The 19,534-nt window shown below is 48.9% G+C and overlaps 1 protein-coding gene across 1 annotated transcript in view; it reads right to left on the bottom strand.

Moving 5' to 3' along the window:
• Positions 1-3,751: 3,751 nt before the first annotated feature.
• LOC130037339 (two pore calcium channel protein 1-like) overlaps positions 3,752-19,534 on the bottom strand; it is a 43,208-nt gene continuing 27,425 nt past the window's right edge. The window contains exons 10-19 of the mRNA XM_056129144.1: positions 16,877-17,021; positions 14,187-14,372; positions 12,822-12,886; positions 11,934-12,021; positions 11,599-11,668; positions 8,893-9,112; positions 8,699-8,789; positions 5,290-5,403; positions 4,900-5,024; positions 3,752-3,891 (exon numbers count right to left, since the gene is read on the bottom strand). Of these exons, the coding sequence (XP_055985119.1) occupies positions 3,752-3,891; positions 4,900-5,024; positions 5,290-5,403; positions 8,699-8,789; positions 8,893-9,112; positions 11,599-11,668; positions 11,934-12,021; positions 12,822-12,886; positions 14,187-14,372; positions 16,877-17,021 (1,244 nt within the window). The remainder of the gene's footprint in view (positions 3,892-4,899; positions 5,025-5,289; positions 5,404-8,698; positions 8,790-8,892; positions 9,113-11,598; positions 11,669-11,933; positions 12,022-12,821; positions 12,887-14,186; positions 14,373-16,876; positions 17,022-19,534) is intronic.

Below are 19,534 nucleotides of genomic sequence, written 5' to 3'. Positions count from 1 at the left end.
GAGAATAAATTGTAAAGATGATCTTCATTTGCATTGTCTTCTGGATTGGGAGAATGGCAGAGATATACAAAGGTTAAGGCGCTTGCCCAGCAGGCAGTGCAATCGTGACCCTGTTTGACATCTCATATGGTCCCCCAGGACCACCAAGCATGGCCCTGAGCACTGCTGGGTGTAGCCCCCATCTATAAATATTCTCACAGGGGGCCTTGGTCTGTGGCTCAGTGTTTGGACTTGTAAGACTCTGGGTTGGATCCCCTGTACCATCTTTATCACCTAGTACCAAGATGTAGCTCTTGGCACCACCACAACAAAAGAAACATATTTACATGTTTGTCCACTTTTCATTCTAATTTTCAGGTTAATTTGTAGGAGTCCTTTGTATATGAGGCACAAATACTTGTCCCAATTTATTACCCATGTATAGGCATTTCTGTTGTATGAAGACCTTGTTTTTAATTGGATTATCTTCAAACCCCATCCTTGATTGAGATATAATAAAACAAAATTATAGCACAGCGGGTAGAGCGTTTGTCTTGCACACGGCCGACCTGGGTTCAATTTCTCTGCCCCTCTTGGAGAGACTGACAAGCTACCAAGAGTATCTTGCCTGCACTGCAAAGCCTGGCAAGCTCCCAGTGAGTGACATATTCGATATGCCAAAAACAGTAACAACAAGTCTCACAATTTGTTCTAAGATGTTACTAGTGCCCTCTCCAGCAAATCAATGAACAACAGGAGGACAGTGCTACAGTGTTATTAAAATCAGTACTAGTTAAAATAGTACGAGTATAAATATTCAGAACTCATTGCTAATTATTAAGTTGTCTAATTTTTCCCTGTTTCTGCCATGATTGTTTGAATATGTGGAAGCCTGGTGATCTCTTGAAAAAAATTTCAGTTAATTCCGTTTAGGTCCCCAGGGTAATAATTATCCCTGTTGTAGAAAGGACTCTTTTATGTCGTTCTGATTTGGGGGCTCTTGTTCAAGAGGAAGGTGGCTCAGCAGCCTGATACAGAGCCCCGCCCCCTCCGCTCTGCAAGCCTGCAGGGGGCGCTCTCACCATGTTAACCCAGTCAACCTGTGTATCAAGGACCCTGATGACATCACCTTCTACAGTTCTCTGGCCCATCCTTCCATCTGAAATTACTGTTTAGCTGTATATCATGTCCTTAAATGTACCACCATTTATTTAACCAACGCCTGTTTAGAGACAATTCGTTTCACTTTTTTTTTTACTATGAAAAACAGTATTCACAATATAAATAACAAAGGTGTCCACAACATAAACAAAAAGGATTTCAAAATGATTTTATTTTGCAAATAATGCAATCCACATAAGTAATTACATACATCCTCAATTTGGGAAGACGTTGAAAATGATCCAGGGTCCAAAGCTCATTACACAAACCCATGTTAAATTTATTCCAAGTGTCTAAACAACCAAGCACTGATAAGCAAAGCCCAGATTTGCGGGGGTTTTGTTTTCCGCTCTAAGATGTCTGTTTATACAGGAAATCAAGAGCAAGGAAGATAAAGGCGCTGTGAAAGGCAGCTGGGGATGCCTTCAGCTTGGAAGGAAGACGCTTGGCTTTCGCTTTCAGCCCCTTTGCTCTAACTGGGTCTTCAGCCCCTAACACACCCCACACATCCTCCATGTCAAAGCTGACCACGGCTTTGCCCCTCTGACCATGCCTTCCCCATCTGGCCCGGCTATGCCTAGGGTGCTGCTTGAGTAACACCTGATCCTTGCCAGCACTAGGCAAGCCCCCTCAGACCAAGCAGTCACTTTACTTTTGTCGTTCCTTTGTCTGGTAAACCCTAGCAGCCTTCTTCTAAACACAGCGTATCCACTTGTGGATGCTGAGGGGCATCGTGCCAGCTGTGAACTTGAGCTCAGATTTAGGTCAAAACACGGAGGTGATTAGTTCACTGAAACTCTTGGCTGCCCTTCCTCTGAGGCTGAGCGGTGGGGGCAGGGGTCCCCCTGCTGGCCGTGAGGGTGTCGCACGGATGCGATTCTGAGCTGCCCTGCTCAAGGGCAGGGAGCCTCCCTCTCCCCTCTCTCCCTCTTCCCCCACTTTCCCCTCCTCTCTCCTCCTTTCCCTCCCCTCCCTCCTCTCTTGCCCTCTCTCTCTCTCTCCCTCATTTCTCTCCCTCTCTTTTATCTCTTTCCCTCTTCCTCTATCCCTCTGTCCTCTTTCTGTCTTTGTCTCTCTCCCCCCACCAAATCCCGCCCCCCCATCTCACACACACACACACACACACACACAGAGGTTTACATTGTTATTAGCACTGAACATATAGAATTACCTAGGACACTTGACAGCATTTTAGTAAAGAGAAGGTAAAGAAGCCCCACCTCTGGGAATCAACGCGGCGATGTAACTCCAACACCGGTGGCTGACACCAGGCTCACTCAACTCATCCCCCATAAGGGAGGCAGAGCAGAGCGAGCAGAGCAAGCTGAGCCAGCCCTCCACCCACTCTCGCCCTCCTCCTGTTGCTGCATGAGAAGGAGCTGTGCGTTCCCAGGTCACAGGCGAGGAGTCCGAAACGGAAATACAGACCCAGACCATGGCGCGGTGACGTGCCACAGGCCGCCCTGTGCAGTCGAGAAGCCCCTCTCAGGCCTGCCTCAGCTGCCACCAGAGGCAGGACACGCCCTGATGCAGGCTCACACAGCCCCCATCAGGGACTGTTCCTTTGGGTCCCCCTGCTGGGGTGGGGCCTAAAGCCATGGACCTGGACCCTTCTGGAAAGGCCTACTCTCATCAAGGGACAATTAGCTTCCAGAAGTGTCAAATTCAGAAACACATAGTTGAGCAGTGGTTGTCAGGCCCAGAGGAGGAGGCAACAGTTTAGTGGTCACCCCTCGGCCAGGGATGATGCAAAGTCCAGGGATCTGTCACACATTTAACACCATGGAGCTGCACACTTGGGATGAAGATGATCCATTTGGGGATTTTGTTTGTTTGGAGGGGGGAGCAGGCCCAACTGTGCTGGGGGCTTACTCCTAGTTCTGCACTCAGGGATCACCCCTGGCAGGGCTTGAGGAACCCTATGTGATGCCAGGGATCAAGCCCAGGTCATCCCCATGTAAGGGAACCATCCTTCCCATTTGCACTAGTGCTCCAGCCCCTGATGGTCCATTTTAAGTGCATTTTGCCACACTGAAACATTCGAAATAAAAAGAATTGGAATTCCTTGTAATTTCTTAGAAGAAAGAGATTGTTGCTTTTCTGGGAGATTTCTGGTAAAGGGGAAATTTCTTCCGAGAGGGACTGCACTCAAAATCTTGCTATAACTCATTTCACCCAAGACGCATGGAGTTTTCCCCAAGACAAAGCATCAATTTTCCCCGAACTTTCAATCCACCTACACAGCTTTCTTCATCCTGAATAAGCGCTGCATCCCAGAGCAGCAGCAGCGCAAGCACGCACGCCACCAGTATGGGTCCGTGTCTCACACCCATTTCTCTCTTACGTGGTCACACGGAAGTCTCTTAACAGAAGAGCAAAATACCACAGAAAAATAGATGAGGAGCACGTGGATCTCACTGAGGAGGTCTGAGTCATCTCATTCCTCCCTTTCTTCCACGTGGGATCAGGCCCTGGACCATGGACCTGGCCTGGCACACACAAGGAGCTGGCTGCTGAGACACAGAAGAGAACTGGGCAGGGACAAGAGTCTCGACAGAAGCCAGGGTGGCAGCTTCCCTGTCTTCCAGTCATGGGTCCTTCAGGCTCCACGTCAAGCGCTCAGAGTTGGGGGCTCTGGAGGTAGTTGTCGCCGGCCAAGACGGTCAGGCTCATCCAAGGCAGGGGCTTCATCCTCAGGAGCAATCTCACACTCAAACATCCGCTGCAGCAAAGCATCTGCAGTTCTGTACTCTGGAAAGGAGGGAAGGGTGTGCGTGAAGTCGCGGGTCGGGGTGGGGGTGAGGAGGGGGGAGAGGGCAGCCAGTGGAGGCTGCTGCCCCGAGCATGAAGGGAAGACTGGACAGTCACAGCAGACTCAGCGGACTCCTGCTGTGCCCACAAAGCTGCCCAGCCATGGGAGAGCAGACCTGGGAGAAGGTTCTGCCTCAGGGTGGGTGGCAGGAGCAGACCCCTGACCCCATCTGCGTGTGCTCCTCAGCCCAGCAGGCACCTGTCAGCTGCTGCTGCTGCAGTCGGGCTGGCTGGATTCGTGTCATTCAACAAAGAGAGTTCAGATTCAGCTCCTGACACCCAAAGCAGCCTTGCACCCCCAGGTCCTGGTGTTTTACTACCAGCCTGGTGGCTGAGAATCATCAGTGGGGCCCAGGTCCTTCTGAGCACCTCTTGGGAGCACCCCGCCTCCTCCCCCCCAAAAAAAAACAGTGAAAGAAATAAGTGAGCAGGTTTTCAGGGCGTGTGAAGCCCTCGGAGACAACAAAGAACAAGACAGAAATCCCCACACACTCCTGTCTGCCAGGTTCTCCACCCTCCACAAGGCATGTGCAGCTGAGTGTGCTGGCAGAAGAGAGCAGGGCTTCATGCATGGGCACCTCATCTCAGGGAAGCAGGGCACTAGGGGAGGAGGGAGGGTTTTCCCGAGGAGGTGCCGTCTGGACATGAAACAGGAGGCACCCTAGTGGCAGGAGTGGGAGGAGGTGAGCCGAGGGGGCAGGGCACGTGCAAAGGTCCCAGGGTAGACAGGCCAGGGTAGCAGAGCCAATTCAAGAGCAGGCTGAAGAGCACAAATCTAGCGGTCCTGGCGGGAAGGAAGAGAGGCAGGGGCAAGAGAAAAAGCAGGCTAGTGTGAAGGGAGGCGAGAGAGGGCTGTCCTGAGCCATGGTTAGCCAATGCAGATTCACCTTCTGGAAACATCTCGCCTGCTACAGATTGGAGGGAGTTTCCCGTTGTGTCAGCACTTACTCTTAGATGCAATCCTGAAGTATAAGCCTTTCAAGGCCTTCCTCTGGCTGTCTCCATCATCCCTACTGAAGCCATTGTCCTTTACGTCCATGTTGGCAATGAGGGCCCCATCGTTGTCCTCGTCCCTTCAAGGAGGGAGGGGGGGGGACAGGATAGTCTTAGGCTCTCAGCCATGCTCCTCACCTCGTGGGTCTCCCAGACATGCCCCCAAGGTACCATGTGTTACCGTGTGTGCTCAGCCAGGCCCACAACGCTCATACAATGGGTGAGGGGCATTCAAGGTCAGTTCACAGGACCAGCTGGGACTCTCAGGAAGGGACCTTCAGGACCACTGGTGCCTGTTCCACTGCCAAATGTCTGGGGATGATATCAGGAGACCCCACTACTCACTCTTGGACTCCCACTCCTAGCTCTTGGATCTTCTTTTCTATAGCAGTTTCTACTTCACTTTTTTCCAGTGAATATGCCACGAAAAACGCCTCCAAGATGAATGCTATAAAAATGCTGAGAAGCCAGAGAGAGCACAGGGGGTAAGATACCCGCCTTGCACATAGCCAACCCACATTCCACCTCCAGAGCCCCAGAGAGTGCCCAATGCCTGCTAGGAGTGATGCGTGAACACAGAGCCATGAGGAAGCCCTCAGCATGGTTGGTGAAGTGAGCCCTGAACCAGAATACATAAAACTGCTGAGAAATCCAAGGGAAGGGGCGGGAGAGCAAGTCCACTGTAGCCCCATGGGTGGAGAAGCCGGGTCCAGTCCTAGCCAAGCTCCAAAAGACCGTGGACTGTGGCAAGGAGAATGCTACATGGAGGGAAGATGGGACAGCAAGTTGTCTGGAGCATTTGGAAAAACATTCTTCCCCACATGACACGTGAACAGTGACCCATAAAGGGAAAGGCATTTTATTTTAGGGGACACAGGCTGAATCAGTGCTAGCACTGGACACTCCCTGACAGCTCTGAATTTATCACCTCTGAGCAGATGCTGGAGTGTCCCTGCCCACCAGGGCAGCAGAGGGAAGAATCTTGGTGCTTGGACACCAGGGGGAAAATTCTCCCAAAGAGGTGGGCAGCTAGCCCCCTTGACCCCCCCTAAGACAGCGTGTCCTCATTTGCAGTCCCCCCTTTGCAGCCCAGCCCAGCTCACCCCCCACTCCAGCTCAGCACCCAGCAGGCAGACATAGGATTGCACCCTGCAGCTTTCTCCAGGAGTCAGGGGGCCCATGGGAGCAGGTGGGAGCCCACTCAAGTTAACTCATCCTTACTTAGTCGGCACAGTGAAAAAACCTGGAGCCCCTCAACACTCTGACCTAATAGGGACAGGATGGAGTCAGGCTGTAGCACACACACACACTCATGGACACACAGACAAGCACACACACACACATGCACACAGATGTGTGTGCTTACATGCATGCACACACAGATATACACATAGGCACGCTCACATACATACATGCACACATATATTTACACTCATGCACACATATACACACACTCCCATGTGTGTACATACATCCACACATGTGAGCACACATGCACCCACACTCTCTCTCCCTTTCTCCTCTCTTTCTCTCTCCTCTCTCTTCTCCTCTCCTCTCTCTGTCTCTCTCTGTCTCTCTGTCTCTGTCTCTGTCTCTGTCTCTCTCTCTCTCTCTCTCTCTCTCACACACACACACACACACACACACACACACACACACACACTCTTCCCCCCCCCCTCCCTAGAGGAGAGGAGCAGGGACATCGTCTCTGCTGCTTGGCCTGTCTGGCACTGGGGCAGCCTCTTTGAGACCCTCTGAGGACACTTTCCCACATGTCCCATCTCTGCAGCCCCTTCAAGCTACAGCAGACAGGCTGTGTGGCTGGGGCTGCCTAGGAGCTCCTTTTCAGCACTCCTTCAAAAGATGTTGAGACCCAGGTGACAAAAGCAGCCCTGGGGAAAGCTGGGGGGGCTAGGCTGTCACCCCAGAACTGCAGGACCCAAATTCTGCGAGGGAGTCAACCTGGAATGCAGAGCCTCCAACTCAGGCCCTGGAAGGAGCAAGAGCAAGAATCAGATTCCCAGTGGGAGCCAGAAAGAGGCACAGGGGCTAAGGTGACCCCCCCCCCCATTCTATTCTATTCCTGGCACTGCTGTGAGGAACCCCTGAGCAGAGTCAGGAGCAGTCCCAGATCACAGCTCAGCATGGCCCACCCTTCCACCACACACAGAAAAAAATTGCTAAGCGGGAAGGAACCCACCCCCGGCAGTAACAAGATGTCACAGCAGTTCCAGGGGGGAACATGGACTCCGGGAGTGGGAGCAAGATGACCTGGAGCCATGGCAAGTACTTGGGGTGGGGGCACAGGCCCTTCCACCTGGGACAGAACATGAAAAGAACCCAGGGGACCACCTGTGGCTCTCCAGGACTCTCAGGATGCAGAGTGGGGAGGAGGGGCAGACAGATGGGAGACTGTAAGAACCCCAGAATCCTCCTCCTAACCTCTCAGGTCTTGCTGTGTGCACCCACAGACCCGATGACACACACTGAGGCCCCTCGTGGCCTGGGCAGACACACCCTCTATTGGACAACATTGGATTATCCTTTCCTTCCACAGGGAGCTTAGGTTTATTGAGTTACTCCCACAACAGTGCCCCTGAGGCACACCCAGTTCCATCAAGAAATAATAGTCCTATATTGCTTTTCTCTTTCCTTTATGTCACTTGCATGGTTTAGGAATGTCCTTTTTTGTATAGACAGAGGAAGACAGTTGATGCTGATGTTTTTGTAACATGGAAGTTTATTGATTCCAAATAATATTTACTCCTGGGCCTCTATCATATTTACCTGACTTAAACCTCAGTTGTCCTTACTTCCTAACACCCCCAAAAGGAGGGTCCCAATGAAGGGACTGGATGGACCCAGGGCAAGCTGTAAGCTACCCTAGCATAAAAAATGGGACAAGCTAAGCACCATAAGTACAATAAGAGCATGGTCATGGGACAAACTCTGCCATGACCCAAAAAGAAGTAGCTGAATAAGGACTCTGCTGGGGTTAGGAAACACTAACCTGGCCTGAGGATTATGGTCTGGAATATATAGTGAGATGTCCCCAGGAAGAGCCACCCTTTAAGCTTAATATATCTCTTACTTTATTCATACAAAATGACTAGAAATATTTTAAGAAATAAATTTACTATGACTGTTTAAATGGATTACTACCTGTGGAAAAAATAAAGCAATACACCCAAGATGGAATCCTGCCCTTGAGCGGATCTCCTAATAATCTGGAGTGCTGAACCCTCAGTTGAGGTTTTGTCTTGAGTTAATCCCCTAGAACTTCCCCTGAAGGAGTGGCTTTACCTCTGTTTGTTATGACAGTGTTCAATCCCACCTATGTGTACCCCACCCTTCATGATTTCTATATAACTATGCTGTAAGGGGAGAAAGAAGGGACTGGACTACTAGAAAGAGAAGGACTAGAAGAGAACTTTGAGGTTTACAAGGAGACTAGGATGATGGAACTCTGATGACTGGGACTACGACCAAAACTATGACTATGATTGTGTTGTGAGGGAGAGATCGAGCTACGCTGGGAAGGAGAGAGAAATAAACTGACTACCGGTAAGCCTGAGGTCCAGTTTCCCAATTTCTCCGTTCCCCTAGTCCTTCATCCGTCTGTCGCCATGGGCTGGCCAAGGGAATGGAGTCCCGTGTGCCACCGTGCCTTTCTTGGAAACTCCCCTCCACCTTGGACCCAGAACAGTGAGAGACAGTGAGAGACAGAGGCACGAAGTGGCGGGAGGGAACTCACTTGACAATCAGGATGACGACCACGACATGGAAGCCGATGAAATAGAGTCTGGCTGCCTGGTGGGTCACACGGGCAAAGCCGTCTGCGAGGACTGGGCAGCTAAGGAAGCAGTGCCGGGCAGGATAGGGTGGTCCCAGCCAAACACCACCCTGCAGGGCGTACCCCCTGCCCACCCGCACCTTGGGAAAGGATACTGTGCCACTGGTTGACCACTGTGAGCTCCAGGAGCGTGACAAGGGCTGTGGCGAGGTCATTGAAGTTGTTCTTACAGTAGCCATTGCGGGCGAACTCTGAGTCCTTCAGTGCCGGGTTCCCACACAGCAGAGCCCCAGGAGTGGTGAGGTTGGGGCCCAAGAAGCGAACTTTGCCATGGAACACCTCCATTCCGATGATGGCGAACACATAGTATACCATCTGGGTGGGTAGTGCCAGTCAGAGGGTACCAGGATGTAGGGCATGAGAGTCATGAGGACAGGGACACAGACCAGACACAGGATGCTGACCTGCACCAGGGACAGGTACTCTGGAGTGGGGAAGGGGGTGTCCTCCCCAGCCACAGTTCCAGCAGCATCAGGATGAGGGGGCAGAGAAGCCCGCGGGGGACCCCTCTGCAGGGAGGCCAAGAACATAACCAACAGAGTCACACCTGCACCCTCCCAGGGGCCATTCACAAAGTGGGGAGCGAAACTGCAAGTTAGTAGGCTAAACTCTCTAAAACCTGTTGCTGTGAGAACGATCAGTAACATTGGATTTTTTTTTGGGGGGGGGGTTCACACCCAGCGATGCACAGGGGTTACTCCTGGCTCGTGCACTCAGGAATTACTCCTGATGGTGCTTGGGGGAACATATGGGATGTTGGGAATCAAACCCGGGTCAGCCGCGTGCAAGGTGACCCGACCCTATCCATTGCACTATTGCTCCAGCGCCAGTAACACTGGATGTTTACCCCATATCAAAAGAAATCCCAAAGTGAGCAAAGAGTTCAGAATATATAAAACATAAACCATACAGGATAACTGGAAATACAAGTGCCTGACACAAAAGCTACAAGATACAAGTGGCTGACACAAAAGCTAAAGACCATAAAGCATTACTGTCACTGTCACTGTCCTCCCATTGTTCATCGATTTGCTCCAGCGGGCCCAGTAACGTCTCCATCGTGAGACTTTGTTGTTACTGTGTTTAGCATGTTGAGTATGTCACGGGTAGCTTGCCAGGCTTTGCTGTGCAGGCGAGGAGATACTCTCGGTAGCTTGCTGGGCTCTCCGAGAGGGGTGGAGGAATCGAACTCAGGTCGGCCATGTTGGCTGTGTGCAAGGCAAACGCCCTACCCTCTGTGCTATCGCTCCAGCCCACCATAAAGCATAAGATCAGCCAAAGAAACCATAAATACATGGCCAACAACCACTACAAATCTTTTTGTTTGTTTTGGGGTCACACCCTGTGGTGCTCAGGACTTACTGCTGACTCTATATGCTCAGGGATCACTCCTGACAGGACTCAGGGGAACCTTATGTTGGGCCCAATATCAAATCAAAGTCATTCAAGTGCTAGTTAAATGTCTTAACCTCTGGACTCTCTGTCCAGCCCACAGATCTTTATGTAGGGGGAAAAATAAAACAAAAAAAAAAAACAAGTGATAGAAAAGGCAAAGGAATTATTCTTCATACAATTTACCAAGTCCTTTTACCCTAATAGGAAAAAACCCTCCTGCAAATCATGTAAAGTTCAAACCAATAGAATAATGTAGGGCTGGAGCAATAGCACAGTGAGTAGGGTGTTTGCCTTGCACACGTCTGACCCAGGTTTGATTCCTCTGCCCCTCTCAGAGAGCCCGGCAAGCTACCGAGAGTATCCCGCCCACACGGCAAAGCCTGGCAAGCTACCCGTGATGTATTCGATATGCCAAAAACAGTAACAACAAGTCTCACAGTGGAGATGTTACTCGTGCCCGCTCGAGAAAATAGATGAACAACAGGAGGACAGTGTAGTGCTACAGAATAATACAGGACTGTGGGCCAGAGCGATAGTACTGGGCGTTTGATAGGGATGGATAGATAGATAGATAGATAGATAGATAGATAGATAGATAGATAGATATAGATAGATAGACAGAGCGTTTGTAGGGCATTTGCCTTGCACCCAGTCATCCCAGATTTGATCCCCAACATCCTATAGGGTCCTCTAATACTGCCAGGAGTAATTCCTAAGCACAGAGCAAGGGGTAACCCCTGAGCACTGTCGTGTGTGATTCCAGCCTCTCCAAAAAAATCTATAAAAAAGCATAATGGACTGAAACTTGAACCATGTATTTAAAAAAGAAAAAGAATACATGGTCAAATGATTGTCTGCTGTGAAGAACTAAAGGGAAGAAGGTTATAATGTGTTTTGCCAGGGGACAGTTAGATGGTACAGCGGGTAGGGCATTTGCCTTGCACACAGTCATCTGGAGTTCAAACCCTAGCATCCCATATGGTTCTCGAGCACTGCCAGGAATAATTCCTAAGCACAGAGCCAGGAGTTACCCCTGAGAACTACTGGGTGTGCATCCCCATGTCCCGTTAAAAAAAAAAAAAGACTGTGTGTCTCATCAGAGGTGGGGATGGGGAGGGGCAGAGGCCAATGCCAAGCCACTATTCAAGGTGCTAAACAAGTGAAGATGGTTGAACCCTCTGATGTTGGGTATTGAGGACAGCAACCAGTGACCCCTGACTGACAGGTGTTTGGTCTTTCTAGAAGCCTGGTTTGTCTAAGAATAGCTAGAGACCAGTGCTTCTCATTTACTTATGGACCTCCCCCCCACACACACACACATACACACTCCTAATCATCATCACTGAGAGCTACTAAGAGTGAACAGCTCTCCACTTTCCTCACATGCCATCCGAGCAGCTACTTACCAAGACAAGTCCCCCAAAAGTCAGCATCGTGGGGCCAATGTTAATCAAGGTGGTCACGATAACCCGGAATCTAAAACATACAGAATTCAAGAGGCAAAGTGGAGGTGGTAGGACTCCTACACACCACTGTCATCTCAGAAAACTACAGAACACAGATTCCTCTATGGAGAGGGGATGGAGGATTTAAGAAGGGTTGGCCTGGGTCACTCAGGTTGACCCATAGGGTTGAGGAACAGGATCCTAGGGATGAGCCAGGAGAACCCCTGAGTCTAGGCATCTCCAAGTGGTCAGAGATTACAACCAGGCCCGGCCACTCCCCAGCACTTCTTGCTCACCTCTGAATGCTGACAATGACCCTCAGGAGACGCAGGACCCTCAGTATCAGGACGATGTCCAGGATCTGCTGGCTGTTGTATTTTCTGGCTAGAAAAAGAACAGAGTCAGGGGCCCTGCCAGGTGGTGAGAACACACTGAGCTCCTGGGAAAGACGTAGCTCCTTTTCAGGAACTGGAGGACAATGCATTGGGGGGTGGGAGCATCCTTGAGTGTCTCCCCACAACGCCCCTCCCTGCATAAGGAAGCTAAGTCAGCCCCATGGGCAGATGAGTACCTGCAGCCCCCCAGCTAAGGAACAGTAGGTGCCGGCGGAGGCTGAAGACCACCCATCCCCCTCCCAAGCTGCAGGCCCACCTTGGTAGTGCTTCCCCCACGCCCTTACTCAGGTGCAGCCCAAACTGGAAGGTGTGTGCCCTGGGGTAATCAGAGGAGGCCAGAGGGAAGAGAGGTTGCAGGAGCTGGTGCAGGGGGCTGCCAGGGCTGGAGCCTGGCTGGGGGCCCAGGATGGACTGAGGTCAGAGATGTGAGCGCAAGAGTCAGTGAGGAGAAGCAATGACCGGGGGTCTGTGAGGCCTAACGTGGGTGTGTAGAAACAACTGTGATTGCTCAATGCAACAGAGAGAGAGTGAGTGAGACAAGTGCTCAGGCCATCCTGCCCCCCTCAGGGTCAGCGGCAGAGGCAGTTTCTCTCTCTTTCAGCGGCACTGGGGAATCGGGCTATATTTGGTGTGATGGACACGGGTGGGTGGCACGTCAGCAAAAAGCGAAATCACCTTCCTTCCAGGCACACAGACCATTGCCACTGACCCTCTGCACCACTCTGACCAAGACACTGCCGGTAGAGACGCAGCAAGTGCACTGGGTCGGGAGTGGGAGGTGGAACTCACCTGACTGAATGGAGGTGTTGACCACCGTGGCCAGCAGCGCAGCGAAGATGATCAGCATGTCAAACCTGCTGGCACAGAAGCGCATCAGCAGGGCATCGGGAGAAAGGCCTGTCCAGTGCTGGGCACAGCTGGTAAGAGCAAACCTCCACTGAGGTGTCCAGGCAAGCTGCGCTCCACATGTAAAAGGAGCTTCCATCAAGTTCCATCAAGTTCCATTGGACAGGACAATCGCTATTTGACTGCTCCAGTGAGCCTTCCTAGGCTGCACCAGTGAGCCATTCAAGGGGACGTTGGCAACAAGCTCATTCATAGACTCACTGTCTTCCCAATCACAGCCAAGAATACCCGTCACCTGTTCAGAACACACCACATTGTCTTTCCCAACGCTAGTCTCACTAGGTGCATTGTAACGTTTCGGTTCAAGAAGAAATTCATCATATGCTTTCCTTTCTGATAATGAGGTCAAAGCATAAGACAAACCAATTCAATCTCCTTCGGCCACATGCCCAGCCTAGAGCATTTCCTGGGGTGAGAACAGGGTCCATGACTGACTCAAGCCTGCCTATTCCTTTGGAACCCCAATGCCCGGCTCAGGGACACTGGAGATGAACAGGTAAGTCTGCAACATGAGAGCAAAGATATAAAATGGGGAGGCTGGGCCTGGATAAGAGGATGCCACGAGAGTCCCTTTAGTGTACAGAAGAGCTCACGAGCAGCCTCTGAGGTCCAGGCACACGCCCAATTTGTGGCTCAACCTTTTGGAGAAGCGATGACCAGGGGGTCTGTGAGGCTTAACATGGGTTTGTGGAAACAACTGTGATTGCTCAATGCAATCACAGCGAGAAGGCCAGCGAACCTCTGGGAGGCAGCACCTCATTGGGTCCGATGTTCTATGAGACATTCCAAATCCAAGATACAGGATTGTGATTCTGGTTCTAACCAGAGAGCTCAAACAGACATCTTGAGGAGCAACTTTTATGGAGCCAGAGGCTCCCAGCCCCTAGGATTCTGCCATTTTAAGATGCCTCAGGAGCCAGTGGGATAGTACAGTGGGAAAGGTTCTCACACCATGAAGTTTGGTCCCACCAGGAGTGATTCCTGAGCATTGCCAGTGAAGAAAGGAAGAAAGAAAGAAAGGAAGGAAGGAAGGAAGGAAGGAAGGAAGGAAGGAAGGAAGGAAGGAAGGAGAAAGAGGGAGAGGGAGCAAGGTAAGAGAGAAACAGGGAGGGAGGGAGGGAAGAGGGAAGGAGGAAGGGAGGGAGAAGGCTTGGAAAACTATAAATAAATATGCCCCAGACTGTGAGTGGAGGCCCAGCTCCTTCTCTACCCAGGGTCTCTGGCCCCTCTCAGACCACATGTGCTCACCAATTCCAGAACTGCTTCCTTCCCAAGTAGGCTTTGGGTTCGTACGTGTAGAGTTTCAGGAGAATCTCAATCACATAGAGAGCAAGGAAGAGCCATTCAGCATAGGAAATGAGGGGATTTTTCTCATCCAGAGCAATGAATATGGCATTTATAAGAATGATGACGTCATATACCCAGACAAAAATCCTGAGGTGAGAGAAAAGAAGGGACCCTGGCATTAGGTATGTCAGTGAAGGAACATGTTCAGAGCCTAACAGCTCCATTTTGCATCCCAGCTATGGGGTGAATGAATGTGAGATAATGCCTTTCCTAACACCTCAGCACTCTTCACACACACACACACACACACACACACACACACACACACACACATTCTCTCTCTGTCTCTCTCTCTTTCTCTCTCTCTCTCTCATTCTCAGACATACTGTTAAAAATGCACTCATTCTCACACACTCATTAAGCACACTTCCGCTCTCACTCTCACACATAAACACTTGTGCGTACATATTCAGTCATGCTCTTATCCTCAAACTCACATAACCTCACAACTCCCCATACACTCTCATTCTCAAACACTCTCACACACAACACAAATTCTCACACTTTCATCATTCATACTCACACACACTCATACACACTCATAATACTCTACACACATATTTTCACACTCTCACACACTCTCACACACTCACACTCTCCCCATATAAAGAAAGATCAGGGTGTGAGAAAACACCTGTATCCCTTCAGCTGTGGCAGCCTTTCTCCCCGGGGCAGGAGGGCTGTGGTTTTCCCAGGTCCCCCTTCAAGGGCTTAAGCAAAACAGAGGGGCAAGGGGCAAGGAGGCTTAGGGGTGGCACAGGGCCTCTACAGCTCTGAAACTTATTCCTAGAAAATTAACCTCCTCAACCAAGAGAGTCTCTGAAATCTTTTCATCTCTGATACACCCAAGCTACCCAGAGATTGGTATGTCCATCCTCCTCACCCAATGTTGATGTGAAAATGAGTGGGGGAAAAATATGATAGCCTGACTCAGTCCTTTAAGGAGGAGGTGGCCCTGTCACTTGTGCTCCACAGAATCCTGTGTGTGTGTGTGTGTGTGTGTGTGTGTGTGTGTGTGTGTGTGTATCTGTGAAGAAGACAGACAATGGGCTCTAACTCACTATTCCCCCATTAAGCTAAAGGTCCAGCTCTGAGTCCCTTGTACAGCTACTCATGATGCATATCTGTAACTGGAATCTGCAGAAAGGGGCCATGACAATGAAGAACTCTATTGATAAACTATGGGAAGCTAAAAGGAATGTTTGCCTACATAGGTTGAGTTATTTTTAAGAACTCCTGAATCACTCTCTCTTGTAAAACATCAAAAATTCAAAGAAAATAAGATTCCGAGCCCCTCATGAGAGGTGTATACCGGTCTCACGTGCTAAAAACTTCCAAGCAAAAATGACTCTGGAAATCATTGGTTTGAAAGTAAAATAATTAAGTCAACCTGCATAACAGTACAGTAACAGTCTAATCCTTTCCTCTTGGAAACTACTCTGCTCTCATTCTTATCATATATTTTAAAGAGTCACAGGGTCATATTTAACAAAACTTCTATCCAAGAGGGGATGAGCCTCACCCAAGATGGGATGAACCTTACTCAAGAGCAGACTGGTAGAAAAATCCAGGCATGTGGGAACTCGTGACTGAGATCTCCAAGCCTGCTCAGATCGGGACTGGGCCTCCTTCCCCCAGCTCCCCAGTTTCCCAGTAGCTTGGCAGTCACACCCACAAATTGCCCCTGGCACCATGTAATATCATCAATGGCCAAGATGCAAATACTATAAATCAAAGCTCCCAAAAGAGAGTGCCGCAGAATTTCCTGGAGCACGTGGCTGCATTCATGGTCATGCAACCTCTTACACTCTATCTCACTCAGTTATCAAAAGTAGCACATATTTGTTTGGTTTTAACATTCTTGCTTGTATTCTCTTATATTCGGGCTTAAATGGCTCCAGAATGAAATACAACCTTCATACACTTCCCTCATTTTGTGGTGGAAAGGTGCTTGGTGGTGAGATTGGTGTTTGAATATGATCTGTAATGAACTGATGGAGCGATAGCACAGCGGTAGGGCGTTCGCCTTACAAGCAGCTAACATGGCTGACCCGAGTTCGATTCCTCCGCCCCTCTCAGAGAGCCCGGCAAGCTACTGAGAGTATTCGATATGCCAAACACAGTAACAACAAAGTCTCCAATGGAGACATTACTGGGCCCGCTTGAGCAAATCGACGATCAACTGGAGGGCCTTTACCTTTACCTTAATGAACTATTGTCAACTACTTTTATGTAAATAAAATATGCATATACAAAAACTGGTAACAAAACTTCTATTGACTATAATGGGGCTTTAACCTCCAGAATTCAGAGTGCTCAACTTCTTTGGCTCAGGGAACAGGTCTAAGCTGTGTTCCCTGAGGGTATTTGAGAACATCACAGAAGGAAACAAAATGTAGAAACCTTTCCTTTTGTCTAAGGTCTAGTATAAGTTGCCCAGAACCCTTTCAGTGCCTCACTAAGAAACACGAAAAGTGGTGAGCAGGTTGGTTTATCCCTTCAGTGAATTAAACACATTCAGTTCAACGGCATAATTGGATTCTTCTGTTTTTAAAAGCAGCCTGGAAGAAAATTAATCCCATCCCACTTGCCTGTGTCGAACCATCTTCTGGATCCAGAGGCTTGCAGATGACTGGTACACCCGGGGAATCCAGGTTTCCAGCGGGTGTGTCCTGATGCTGATGGTGACCACCTGGATGTTGAGGAGGTCAGCCAAACGGACAAAGTTCATTTTGTCTGCAACGACACCAAGACCCATAGCCCCAAGGGTCATGCATGACACAAAGGCCCAAAGGGCAAAGTCAAGATATCACGGCTGCATGGGTTTGCATGTCACCGGTGAGCCTGAGGGTAAAGGGGCATGGCTAAGGAGCCGGAGGGGCTGAGCAGCCCACCCAGCTTCACACAGACCCTCAGTCAACTCAAGCATGAGATTGCGCTGATTTGTCAATGTCAATACCATCCACTCTGATTTCTTCCTCACGGGAGCCATTGTTGCTTTTCCAGACATTATTGAAGCAACATTGCACTTGAACATGATGGCACTTTCTGGAGTGCATCATCATAAATAAATATCTGTATATCATCTATTCATGTATTGGGCTTCCCACTAAGAGTCCAATTCCCTCCTTCACATTCAATTGTTCCCTTTTCTCTGATTTATTCCCCTTTCCTCTTGGCAACCACTAACTTGGTCTCATAGTCTGAAAGTTAAATCTTATTTTACTTGGCTCTTTCATTGATTTTCTTTATGTAGGAAATATAAGGGAAATCATATGGTGTTTTTCTTTCTCCAACTGACTTATCTCACTGAAAATATCCTCTCAATCCCTCTTTATGATTGTAACTGGCAGGACTTTTCTTATAGCCAAGTTGTATTCATGATGTATGTATTCTGCAACTTCTCTATCCAAGCATCTGCCACTATATACTAAGGTTGGTTCCAACTCTTGACTATTGTAAATAGTCACTCAATACAAGGTACATTAATCTCTTCAAATTTTCATGTCCTTGATATAAACACCCACAAGTAAAATAACCATATCAAATATAATGTTTTGGGGGTGGGAGAGGGTTAGGAGTGACCCCTAGATGTACTTATGGGACCATAGGCAGTGCCAGGGATTAAACTAATGTAGGCAGGATGCAAGACAAGAGCCTTAGCTCTCTCTTCTAGCTGCCTTGGAATTTCTATTTGTGATAGTTCCAGGACTCTTCATACTCTTTCCATAATGGTGGCACCAGTTCACATTTCAATCAATAGTGTACAAGAGGTCCTTTTCTCCACATATTTTCTAAAATGTGTTTCTTATCATCAGCTGATGTCAATGTCAACTTTATCCTTCCAGTTTTGAAGAAAAAGTGCTTCCTTCCTCACCACACAATCACCAAGGTAAATACAACTGCCACTCTTCCATTTTCATCCTGCCCTCTGATCTGCCTCTTAACTCAGCTTTCAAAGACTCACTCAAATTCATAATATGTTCATCATCCTCAATCCAAGTAGAATGTGCCCTTTGTGGGCTACCTTAGACACACCATATTTCTGCAGGATATCGAGGATACCAGGCAAGTCTCTGCTCTGTGTACCTCTTCCCTGTGGGGCAGGTGGATGTGGATCACTGGTCTGGTTCCCAAACCTGTTTATGCATGAATTTCCTCTACCTATGCACACTTGTCTGTGTGAGGCAGTGAAAGTGGCCAGGTCGGCTGCTAAGCTAGCCCAGTCTTCCGCTAAGCTAATCCAGTCTAGCTGGGCTGGCCAATTACAAAACTGGCCATACTGGTGGGTCCACATGCATCCCTGCCATCTTCTATGAGGCAGCATGGACCTTTTCCATCCTAAGAGAGGCATGTGCCCTCTGGGAGCCTAATGTGCCTAACTAGATGCAGACCAGTGGGGAATGCACAATTTCAGAGCCAAGGGGCAATTCCTGGAAACAGAGGAAGCTATCAGATTGCATGGATGTTTGTAAATTTAAATATTCCATTAACAGTGGCAGAGAAATGCCAAGGTTCCAGTAACACTTTATATACTCCACTAGACAGAGGTCCCTCTTTGTTCTATGGTTCAGTTAGCTGAGCCTGGTAGAACACGCTGCCAGTTCCACATTCTCTGTTCATAATTCTGGGCTCTATCACGGTTACTTTATCTTTTCAATTGAACAATTTGGTACTCACAGAATTCCAGTGAGCCTCAAAAACTCATAAATGCTGATGAAGGGAAAAATAAAAATGCCAGAGGCACTGCTACCCCTCACCTGCACCAAGCACAAATTGCTTGTTATAAGAGCAGACTTCCTCCCAAAATTACTGAAACAAAACCTTGTCATGTGCCCTGGCCCTAAAATTATTTTCTCCTTGACAGAGATGCCTTGTAGATAACATCTTTAAGTAAAAGACCGACTTACAAAGTCTGGCCCCCATAAGTATAAATTACATACAAGAATAAAATATTCTTCTTAAATAGATGAAGAATATTTTTAATTGAATGCAGATGCCATTGGGCTACACTACCATACGACAGGGGCGAATGGAGATGCTACTGACCCTGTTCAAGCAAATCGAAGATCAACAGGTTGACAAGTGATACAAGTGACGATAAAATATTCACTTGAATGGTACTTTTATACTCTAATTTGTTTTGAAGACCTGAAAGTTTTAGTTATTCATTTCTGACATTTGAAGTATTACTCAATGATATTGTTGGCCTGTGATTCTTTGTCATAGAGCTTAACCACAACAGAACC

The sequence above is a fragment of the Sorex fumeus genome, unplaced genomic scaffold (assembly GCF_029834395.1).
Source record: "Sorex fumeus unplaced genomic scaffold, SorFum_2.1 ptg000006l, whole genome shotgun sequence".
Classification (NCBI taxonomy): Eukaryota; Metazoa; Chordata; class Mammalia; order Eulipotyphla; family Soricidae; genus Sorex; species Sorex fumeus.
This window is presented reverse-complemented; position numbering and strand designations above follow the sequence as displayed.